The 12,173-nt window shown below is 33.8% G+C and overlaps 1 protein-coding gene across 1 annotated transcript; it reads right to left on the reverse strand.

Moving 5' to 3' along the window:
* Positions 1-4,105: 4,105 nt before the first annotated feature.
* On the reverse strand, positions 4,106-4,540 carry LOC113769008 (premnaspirodiene oxygenase-like). The gene has a single exon (XM_027313498.1). The coding sequence runs from the start codon at positions 4,538-4,540 to the stop codon at positions 4,106-4,108; it is 435 nt and encodes a 144-aa protein (XP_027169299.1).
* Positions 4,541-12,173: the final 7,633 nt, after the last annotated feature.

The following is a 12,173-nucleotide window of genomic DNA, read 5'->3' on the forward strand; positions in this document are numbered from 1 at the left end:
GAAATTAGCATCAAAGATGTGTTCTATGGTTGGAAAAGCGATATGGCTAATGCTGCAGCAAAAGTTAATATCTACCAGTGATTCGAGGAATTGTTTTTGAGCATAATGGTGAAAAAAATTTCCGGCATGAGATACACTGAGTCTGAAATTTGCTTGAAAAGAATTGCTCAATGTAGAAGGCTGGTTAAAGAAATTGTACAATTTTCCGGGCAATTTGTTTTGTCAGATGCGGTTAAATTTCCATTTATTTAAATGGATTGACAAGCAGGGACGTTCTCATGTTCATCAAGCGTGTCTCTAAAGAGCTTGACAATCTTATTCAAATTTGAGTAGATGAACATAATGAAAGAAAGATGAAGATCAGTGAGTCGGAGGATGAGCAACAAGACTTCATTGATTGATTGCTTGCAGAAACTAAAGACAAGAACCTAATTCGGACACACAAGGGCCAGTAATCAAGGCCACACTAATGCTGATCCACTCTCTTCAATACTGTGTTTGGATAGAGATTTCTTATACTGTTTTTTTGTTTTTTCATTTTTCATTACTGATTTTATGGCGAACATGAATAATACATGTTTTGGGCGTTAAAATACAAATGGGAGGACTAGTTTGGTCAGATACCTATTTCTATGGCGTCTGCATTTTAAGTTTGTTGGATATGAGCAAATTGTCTTTTATTAGAGAGTTTGGTCAACTTGTTTCTCATTTTTGTCCAATTAACCAAGAAACTTGATTCAAGAGAGTTCAATTGTGACAATCTGAAAGAAGAGAAGTCAACAATTATCCTACAATTGTAGTAAAAACCTCGTAGCTAGGGTGAGTTTTACCAAGCCACTGGCCCTTTGGTCCAGTGGTCATCCCTTTCTTTGGGATGCTGGAGGTCAGGGGTTCAACCCCTGCCTCCCACAACTTGCCACCTTACGTGGCTGGTCTTTGCCCCCACGGGGTAGCTCGAGCGGTCCGCTCCCCTCCTTAGGGTATGGCGACCTTCCTGGCTTGTTCAGGGTTCGAGTCCCGCTGTTAACGTGTTCGTGTGGAGTGGGGCCTCCTCTCCCGGACCGCAGGGGATTAGTCGGGCCCCGTAAGGATTGACCCGGACACCCCTGTGTCAAAAAAAAAAAAAGGGTGAGTTTTACGTACCATGCTTTGCCCTCTCGCAAGTGTATATGTGCATATACGACATGATGCTTTAGTGTGCGATACAAGTCTTATCTATTTATTATTTACTTTGAAACAAGTTTGAGATCTTACAATGATTGATAGGAAGAGTACAAATATATAGAGTATAGGTACATACAGTGCAAGGAAAATCAACATGGGTATGTGTAAGTTGTCACATTTACTAAATGGATTGGTGATTAGAAGCAAACTCTCTTGTCTGATATCAAGAGTTTAATCTATCTTCAGACTATACTGAAAGAATCAAAATGATTATATCTAATCCGCAAGCCCCTTTATCATTGCCTCGCCAAGCCTTGGAAGGCTGTCATGCTTTCCAAATCATGCACTTTATGGGTGGGAATTTAATGCATCAGACTTCAAGTATCCTTGTGGCAGAAAAAAAATATGTATTAATTTGAACAAAATCTTATGTATAAATACTTAAATAGTAATCAAACAGGGAAAAAAAAAAGAAGCTTTGAATCGATCACTTATGAGAAGGTAAAAGACATGCAAGCATAGCCCATCCTGATGCCTGCAGTGATTATCAAATTACTCGATATTGTTTGGTAGAAGATTAATAGGTCATGTATGACCGTCTTTATGTTTCTACTGGAGTAATTGACATATCCCTAGACGAGTGACAAAAATAAGGGAATTCCAGATAGGGATCCTTGGAACTAGGCTTTCTTTTCTTTGAAGAACCATTTCTTGCAGCTCTCTTCACTAGTACTATCTATCATTAACTTCGGGTAAATTACTAATAACTTGTAGTTGGTCATAGTACTATAGGACTCCTCTAATGTTTTAAAATATCTATATCATTCCCTTATAGTTTTATGTGAAGTAAAATTTTGAATGAAAATAGTCGCCATAATTTTTAGTTGAAATGCCAGTATTAACATGAAAAAAACTTTAGTGCATAAATAATTATATAATAATTGAATACGGAGGAAAAGTGTTCCGATCGAGTTTATGAGAAGGTAAAAGACATGCAAGCATAGTCTATCCTAATGCTGATACGTTTATGCTACATTTGAATTGAATGATTGATGAAAGATTTAAAATATTCGCATGTTCCTCTAAGTTGTTTGCAAAGTTTTTGAATTTGTAATCACCAATATATCACGTCAATGTTTACTTCACTGAAGCTTTCGTGATCTACGTTGATACCTGTGCCTAGCTACCATGATCCCCGGGAGGAGGGGGGGGGGGGCGCTCTTCAATACAATACAAAACACCCATGTCATTTGTTGTAGGATTCATCTTTTTCTTCAGTCTCAAGTTTGCCACTAAGACAGTAACTGTGTTTGGAGACCTTTATCCACCGAAGACAAACTTTACTAAAATTGATCAGAATTGAATGATCTAAAGAAAGAATATGGTTTAATGAAAGATGACTTGGCTGTTTTGGTAAGCTCAGCTAAGCTAAGAAGAATTTGAGAAGAAAATTTTGAAGAGCATGTGCCGCTTTGAACTTTCGTCTTTCATATTTCTAATTTAGTTTATATTTTGATTTTGCTATGACCAAAAATCTGGAAGGTATTAACTTTCCGTGTGCAACCAACTACCTTTAGAGTAGTTGACCATCAGGTGCAGGTCAAGGGATTCGATCCCTTGACTTGCATTCATGTTCAGGATTTCTTAGAAGTTTCACTAGGCACCCGTTTGGTTCAATAGTGATTTAGTCCCCTTCGAGTTCTCCTTGACCCATTTGGGCCCACCCTCTTCCCTGAGTATAAAGTAGGAGTAGGAATAGGATAGGAAAGCTATCATGTCAACAAAAAAAAAAAATTAACTTTCTGTGTGCATCGGGAATAATGCTAGTGAAGTTTGATATATTACCATTTTGGTTCCTTCTTATTTTCGTTGTCCACTGATTTGGTTTCAAAAGTTTATTCAGAACTAGCTTAGTTCTTAATTCTCAATGTTGAACAATTTGTATTATCAAATTTGCAAGCCGATTCGGTCTTGCTGTGCTATGATACCCCTTGAGCTGATACATTGTTCTAATTCCATGATAAGTATGTGTGTCAAGCACAGATGCCCCCTCAGTTCATGGTCGATTAAATTTGTTGCTTATTATGTACGTGCAGATGTAATTGGTTTGTGTATATTTGGCTACACTTTCTTCAAGAAGCTAGATTGCTAATTGCTTTAGTGCATGATCGGCTATTTACGCATTTCACAATGACCAGGAATTGCTATCTAATTTTACCTACATTTATCTTAAGAATGAATCTTATATACACTGATAGTGTATATACCATCACCATTAGATTTATGATATATGTGCAAAAATTAGATTTTAAATTTAAATTTTACATAATTGTCATTTATCTAAAACTGACAGTATATAAATTGAGGAGGTGTTGGATATCAGTTTCTTTGATCTTTTTTTTGTCTTTTTCCCCTCTGAAAGCTTCCCTTGTTTCACTATGAGCCTTAGCCATCACACCAGGATTTCTAATCATCTCGGAAACCGCCCACTCTATAGTGGTAAATGGATTGTCAATTACCCCAACAAGCATATCCCGCACCAAATTCAATGACAAAATTCTTTGTTAAAAACTAAAAAGTAATGATAATAAAACAAAAAAAAAAAAAGGTTGAGCTACCACTTACGAGAATAACAGCTTTGATATTATATTTGGTGATCGGAACTTGATATTTACAGCTTGCTTGAATTCTTAGCAGGACATCAACTAGATCTTCATGACCTAACTGACCAGTGGCTGCTTTTGTTCCTTCTAGTTTGTCAATATGCTGTTCAATAATGTTTTCCAAATATTTATCTTAGCTCATAGCGGATATTCAGAAGTTGAGTCTTCACAGAAAATGGGGGGTGAAGAATAGTGGATGATGGAAACAGATCAGAAACATCGAAGCCACCTGTTAAGGGAACTATTTGTTTGAGTAGTTGTAAGAGGCTCGTCTTTGCTTACTTTCCCAAATGCTGCTCTGCAAACCACAGAACTCGTGTATGAAGACGCCAAAGTCTTGATCGATGAATTAGGCGCAAAGCCTCATCTTGCCGAATAGATTCAAATGATCTGACATTTTTAGCGCTCAGAAGTTCCAAGGTGCATGCATATTTACGCATTTGTCTCCAAAAGCCACCATATTCACAGAGCACCATGTCTAAACAATTATAGTCTAAGATTTCTCCAGCTCGAAATTGAGTGCGATTTGCAAAGGCAAGATCATGAGTTTTCATGATCTCTTTTGCCAACCGTGGTGACGAGACCACAACTGAACAAATTTCACCTAGCTGAAGGTGCATTAGGGCTCCATGTTTTTGAGCTAATTTTCGGAGAGCATGATGGGTGGGAATCCTATCAAATGATGCAAGTGTCCTATAAAAGGTAGTTTCCATGGAGATGGTGGCAGTTTTTGGGCTACTTTTGGTCTCCTCAACCCCTCAAAACAAAGCATAGGAAAAGAAAGGAAGCAATGAAGTTGACAGGAACTTCCATTGGATGGTTTTCTTCTTGTACGCTCTCTTTACAGTTTGCGGTATCTGCTGTATATAGAAACTTAAACATATATTTAAGGATAGGGAAAATTCCACTTTTCATCCCCAAACTTTGGATTAGGGGGCATATTTCATCCCCAAACTTTGTGGTGCAACAAATTTAGTACATGAATTATCAATTTTTGGACACAACTAGTCCAGAAACGGTAAGTTTGATGAATTTACATGGAAAAGGCTCACGTGACCAGCACGCGATCATGATTGGCTTGTTAATACAGTTCTTTGTTAATGGAAATGGTGACAATTTGTTCAAATTGGCTTGTTAATATAGTTCTTTATATTTACAGTGCTTAATAGATCATCACAACTTGAATTTCTACTATTTTATATATTACCAACTCTTTTGGGCAATGGAATTTACTCTAATAATTGGATTTGTTTAGCTGGCCTGTTTTTGCCATGCTTTAGAAAATTAAAATACGTGTTTGGATAGAAGATTATTTAAATTTTTTTTTTTTGAATAAGATTGTAGTAGTTTTATTTTTGATATAATATATGAGATTGAAAATTGTGTGTGCGACATAAGCAAAACAGTTTTTGCAAAATTTTTTTTCTCAAGCATGCTATCCAAACAGAGCCTTGTCCATTTGGAAGGTATGTTTTTCGAGTGTTTGTCCAAAACTTTATAGTTAACTTATTGTTGCTGTTTTAGAAGAATGTTGATGTTTGTTCAAAACACGCAAAACATCCTCTATTTTTCAAAATACCATCTTCCTTATCCCTTGTGACCCACCAACAGCCACCACTACCCCACTCCGCCACTAGTAACCTACTTAATGTAACCTTGTTCTTGATATTCTCTAAAACTTGTAGGTGTCCTAGAGTATTACTGTAGGTTGTGTTTTAAACAAACCATTATGGTCCTGCAGGTTTGCGTTTTATTGCGCCCAACTTGTACCAAACAGCTTGTGTTACTCGTTTTGTACCGTTTTAAAGGGTGACTTTTTTTTTTTTTTTTTTTTTTTTTTCTCTTCTTCAGGATTTGTTTATAAAATATTGTCACACCGGAAGATGCATCCTCGTTAGCTATTTCTACTCTTCCATTAGACAAAAACTTTCGAGACTGTTTCGAGACAAAACTTTCCCAAAATGCTTAAGATACCATCTAAATATTGGAAAACCATTAAACAAAGAAATAGATAAAGGGTCAGTCTATGGCTGTTGTAAGAGGGAAAAAAAAAAGGGCTGAAATATGAGAAATGTCTCTAAATTGGAAAATTAATACGGTGCCTAATTTAAGATCTCTCCTGCAAAAAATTCAATTATAGATGTGCAAAGAAGCAAACTTTGGGCATCAAAATCGGCCGCTAAGTTGAGGAACTGATTCCATACGTTGTCTTGATCGTCTGTTTGACCCAGAAAACTGCCTATGAAAATATGCACAAAAAAAAAAAATTATGCCTTCCTGGTCTCACAGTTGTCAATTTTGATCATTCAGATTTATGCCTTCTAGCGTGTGTTAGGGCAGTGTAACAGTCGTGGGTGAATGAATTAGAATTCGAAGGCGCCAAAGTTGTACTTGAAGCCACAGATATAAATGGTCATCTTAGGTATAAAATATTAACCAAAGTTTGTTTGACGAGTCACGAGTGTGCCTCGTTAAGAAGTAGTTCAAGTGTTAAATTTTTAAAAAAGTAAATTTAATTAAAGAAAATGTATAAATTCAAAAAAAATAATTATAAGAGTGTACATTTAACTCGGCCAGCATGGCGATACCATAACGCCTAATTTAAGGCTTCCAATAAATGTTAACATGAAGTTGAAGGCATGATCTAGATTTGTTTCCAGGATAAATTGATGTAGTGAAGTGTACAAATAAACTGGTTCAATTGATTGATTAACTTAAGTAATTAAAATCACATAAGATATTTGGACGTGATTAGTTAATTATTAGTGATGGGTAAAAATTGTATAAAATGGTGCCTTGTCAAGCAAATTCGTCAAACAAAGCAAAGTTATTGTACATACTAACCAATAAATAAAGACATATATGAGGTCATTATAACTCAACACTTTAACATAATTTTTTTGACATGCAACATGCATTTTTCTACTTACACTATAAACAAGAATAAAAAATGCATTTTACTTTGAATTTTTCTTGTTTATATTGCCGTTAAGTAACTAATACTGATAAAACTTTACCATCTTTTTCGCTTTTTCACTTGTCATGCAAATCTTGACTTTTATCTTTTATCAAGTATTCATATTTATCATGTAAGACTTGATTTCTATCAAGTATTCATATTCTCTGATAATTAGATGAAAATAAGTTTAAATTACATTACGTTACATATCCCGTAAATATTGAAGGAAAAGTAAGAATATTGTTTGGGATTATTTTCATGTTAAGCTATTATTTATTTTTACTTAAATTACATTGTGTTTGAAAAAAGAACTTGATGAGTAAAATTTTAAAAATAAAAAAATAAGAGCATGTATAATTAGTATACGAGAAATTATTAAATCCAAGGCCAATTTTATGAATTATGAAAACTTGTTGAACTAATGTGAGAGAGAGAAAGAAATAGAGAAGAATGTGAGTGAGTAGGAAAAAACCTTAATTGGAGAGAGAATAAGAGGATTAATTAGAGTTTAGTAATCTAAAGAAAATCAAGAAAAATATATGGAAGTTGACTGATTGAAAATAATATTGGTATTTGAGAAAAAATTGCTCTAACAGAACTATTGTACTGCTCTAAAAATGTCGCTAACCAACACAATTAGGTATTTGATCCTAAAATTGGCAAAGCTGGCTTCATGCCAAGCGAAGTAGATGCAGACACACAGTTATTCGCAATGTTTTTAAACCCGAATTGGATAGTGAACCGGAAAACCTTTCGGTTCACAGTTCGACTCCGGTTTAAAGGTTTAATAATTTTTTATTCATTTTAGTATTAAGAATTTTGAATAAAACTAAAATATTTATTTTAGAAAATAAATACTTAATAAAAACCAGTTGAACCTCCTGATTTTTACCAGTTTTTACCGGTTCAACCGATTTGTGACCGGTTTTAACTGGTTCAATTAATTCTTTGATTTTTTAATTGAATCAGACCGGAGGCATGGCAGGTTCACGGTTCAACCATCAAACCAGTCTATCCGGTTTGGTTTTCAAAACATTGGTTATTCTGGAAAAAGTGCTTCAAAACTCCGAAATTTGTGTTCCACGAGAAGTAAATCAGACATTCCCGGTTTAGTGCCAGTTTAAAGGGCCTTTTGCCCTCCATAGAACCAAAAAAAAAAAGAAAAAAGCAGACATTCCTAACGGTGGCTAAGGCGTTTTATTACTCAGCCTACTGTGCTTGGCAAACTATTGAAGCTCACATATCTAAAGTATTTTTTGAGCCAATTCTATTATTCTAATTTATCAACTTTCACGGATCCATTATTTTATATATGTTTATGCAATTGAATCTATAACTAATGAATTCTATTGGACTAATTCCATTTTGCACTCCCAAACTTGTATTTCATTCTTTATATTCTAAATTTCAGTTTTGAATGCTTTACACCCTAACCTCTCATATTTCTCCTACTCAAGTCCCAACCAATAATTGCGTTAGCAAAATTGACGAAATATATTGAGTACCGTGCACTCGATTTCATAACATAAAATTTAAGGCAAAACTTAATATTGTATGCCATTGTAATGATCCGCTTGTACAAACACTTTAATTTAGATAAAGCTATGAAGAAAAAAAATAAAGACAAAAAAGCAATTACCCTAGTAGGAAATCAAGAAAGTAACTTGTAAAAGCACTACAACTTACGAGGACTAAGTTACTAAATTAAAAGCATTATATGGACAATATTTTGCGTATCGCAATTTGTTTGGATTGTGTTTTATTTCCCCAATTTTATCTGCTTACATCATCATTACAATTTCCAATACACCTTTTTATCTCACATACATCACATCACAAAAAGTGCTACAATAAAAATATTCCAAATAAAACACAATCCAAACAAACCCACGAGGACCAAATAGCATATGTTGACCACCTCTAATAAAGAAAAAAAAAACATGCAATTTAGGGTAAATCTAATCCACCCTTTTTTGATTCATTTTAGGCACATTTGTTATTCATTTATTAGAACATTATGCATCTCACATTTCCAACCGGATTCAACTTGGCATTATTGAGGTAATTTTATGAGATTGAGGGGTGTAAAGAAATTGCTCATTGAATGTTTGGTTTAGACTCGGTCAACACCGAGTCAGACATAAATATCTCTGGTTAACTTTTATAGTCATGTGAATTAAAAGATACTCGACTTATAGATTAGCTAAGCCTAGTAATATATATTTATGTAATTTATTTTTTATAGTATTCATTAAAGTAAAAGTCTATTTTATCATTAAAAAATTTTATTTGAGCTCGATTAGGCTTAAAATTCGAGATTGGCTAAAGTCAAACTTCAGCTAGTAGATAGATTGAGGGTGCGTTTGATGAAACTAAAATCTGAAATCTGAAATCTGAAGTTTTGAATTCATTAAATTATTGAATTGTTAAGTTGCAAATCTAATGCATTTGAGTATATCACATTTAGTGATACGTGAATAGTTTATCACTTATTTTTCAAAATAAGTTTTGCCTAGGAGATTCAGTGCTACTTAATTAATTCAGATATTCAATTTTTGGTCATCAAACGTATCCGAACATGTTAAAATTTGAATCCAGTAAAGTTTCGAAGTATCAAGGGAAGATACAATAAGGTGTAAGAAAACATTTCTTTTTCCCATACACAGGGGAGGATGCCACCCTTATATTTTATTAAAATAAAATTAAAAAATGTAGGGAGACATAAATCTTACTGCCAAAACACAATGGCAAATTTACAAAAAATAAATAAGGAATATTACTCCCTTACACCATAAAAAGCAATACAGTTCCTAAATGATGAAACTTGTAACTTATCCATTCTAATAGCACCGCCACCCATGTAATAATTGTGCGTCCCAAATATTTTTTTTCCCTTTCTTTGACTTAATCGTGTTTCTATGATTACTTAGCAAGGAAACCTAGGGCTACCTTTGCAAACATATACACTGAATCACTTACTTTTTATTAATTCTTTGTTTTTGGTCACTCTAAATCTTACCAGAGGTGAGACAGAAAGGGGCGGATTTGAGAGTTGAACCAAAGACTTCATAGTTTACTATTTAATGTCCCCACTAATTAAACTTAGTTTTAGTTATATGGAAAAAAAAACAAAGTTTAATACATTTAAGAGATTCTCATTATATAATTCTACTGTGTTAATGCTAATCTAAGTTCTCAGTTCAATCCAGCAAAGGAAACACATGGGTTCAAAATATTTTACCAGTTGCACCTAGATCATATGCCGATGCATTTAAATCCTGCAACTTTGCAACATTTAAAAATGATTATAAGAATTAGTTAGAATTCACTTAAACTTAGAAGGTTCCAATCAGATTACAAAAATTCTTTAGAATCACAAATGACAATGATTACTAAAAAAATTATTGCATATTGCATATTGATCAAATTTACGAAATTAAAGCATCTGATTGTGAAACTTGCACTTGAATAATCAACCTTGTTCTTCTCTTTCTACTAATTGTTCAATGAAACTAGAGCTGCAAACGAACCGAGTCGCTTGCAAGCGGCTCGAGTCAAGCTTGACTCGAGCTCGAGCTGGCTCGAGTCGAAATTGAGCTCGAACTCGAGCTCAAGATATTAAGTTCCGGCTCGCGAGTTCGAGTGTATATATATATATATATATATTATTTTTTTATTTTAAGTATATATATTTTTTATTTTTTATTTTAATAGTAAAATTATATATATCCTTAATATTTTATTATTTATTAAGAAAAAAAATATTATTTTATTTATTTTTTAAAAAATAAAATAAAATTATTTTTTATTTTTTTCGAGTTCGAACTCGCTCGAATCAAGTCGAGCTCGAGCTCGAGCTTGAAATTGTCGGCTCGTCGAGCTCGAGCTCGAATTCGAGTTCACTAAAATTATGTCAAGACTCGGCTCGATTAGGCCAAAACTCAACTCGACTCGGCTCGTTTGCAGCCCTAAATGGAACTTATTCACAGGCAATAAACAAAACGATTTTAGCTTCCAAGATTGAAGAAATAATAAAAAAAAAAGGTGTTGGGAAAAAAAAAAACAAAGCAAACCCCTGCCAGCTGCACCCATTACTTCTCAATGTTCTCATGCACAGCCTAGGTTTAAGGAGAAACCCATGTGATCTGTCATGTGACAACACCCTTCTTTGATCACCAAACACGGGCTAAAATTCATCACCCTCATTATAAAATTGGAAGATTGTCATCCATGATAGTAATTTTTTTAGTATGTGGTAGCGTAACTAATAAATTTCCTCGAAAAGGGAAACTACTCTTCTTGTCCTCTTCTTGTTTAACGAGCATTTATCCTTCTGTTATGGCATCCCTATCTAGTCAATCAAGATTCAAGAACATGTGGTCTCTTATATCAATTTAGATATGGATCCATATCCGTCGAAAAGATATATTTTCATACTTGAATCGGACATCGATTCGGTCGAACTTAGGGTCAGAGGTTAATGAATTCAACCAGATATCATAAATACATCATTCACACACACAAATATAAATATATCATTCTTTTTCCTGCAAATAAAATCTACAAAATATAACTAAGAACCTAGTGATCCAAATCCATATCCAATCCACCAAATTCATCCAAACTTAGAAAATTCACAAAATAGAAATCTCATACATTTTAACTTTGAAGTGTTCGTCAATTTGTTTGTCTATTTTTTTCGCATTTTCCCTCTTTTTTTGAAGTTTTATTTGGTCAACAAGTCCAAAGGTCTAACTGGTCAAAGATAAAAAAGAAAAAGTAGAAAAGGGCGAAAAAAGAAAACCCGATTTGGTTCGGTTCTTCTGGTTCCGATCAAACCCGATCAAAAATTGAGTTTGACCAAGTTTTAAATCATCTGACTTTATGAGGTGATTCAGACCGTCTGTGTGGCCAGCTCTCGATTTGATTGATTGGTCTGATCTGAGTCTGAAAACAATGTCGAAAAGAGAGCCTTACTTGAAATATTTTCATTGCCTTCCCTAAAATTTGAAATGATTCTTAAACTACTTCATTTAATCCAAAATTTTCTACACAAAAATAGAATGATTTATACATTTTACACTAAAAATTTAATTAACAGATTTAATGGGTTCATATTGTTTTTAAACTTCCTTTATCTTTAAACTAGTAATATAATGCGGCATTGCTCGTTAACTTTTCAACATTCGATAGTTCATTAAAGTATATAATTTCTTATGTTTTATTACTTTCTTTTCAAGATTTATGTATGATTAAAGTAGAGTATGTAATTTTAGACCGGATGAAGGTCTATAGTTTGACTTGTCAAAAATCAAAGACGTAAAAGAAGTGTAAGCAGTTCAATCTTCATAGAACTTTGGCTCGTCTACTCTGCGAAGAAAATCAGA

Source organism: Coffea eugenioides, chromosome 4, assembly GCF_003713205.1.
Source record: "Coffea eugenioides isolate CCC68of chromosome 4, Ceug_1.0, whole genome shotgun sequence".
In the NCBI taxonomy this organism is placed as follows: Eukaryota; Viridiplantae; Streptophyta; class Magnoliopsida; order Gentianales; family Rubiaceae; genus Coffea; species Coffea eugenioides.

Excerpts from the sequence above, each read along its gene's own strand:
- LOC113769008 (XM_027313498.1), bottom strand. The coding sequence starts at position 4,540 with ATGGAAACTACCTTTTATAGGACACTTGCATCATTTGATAGGATTCCC.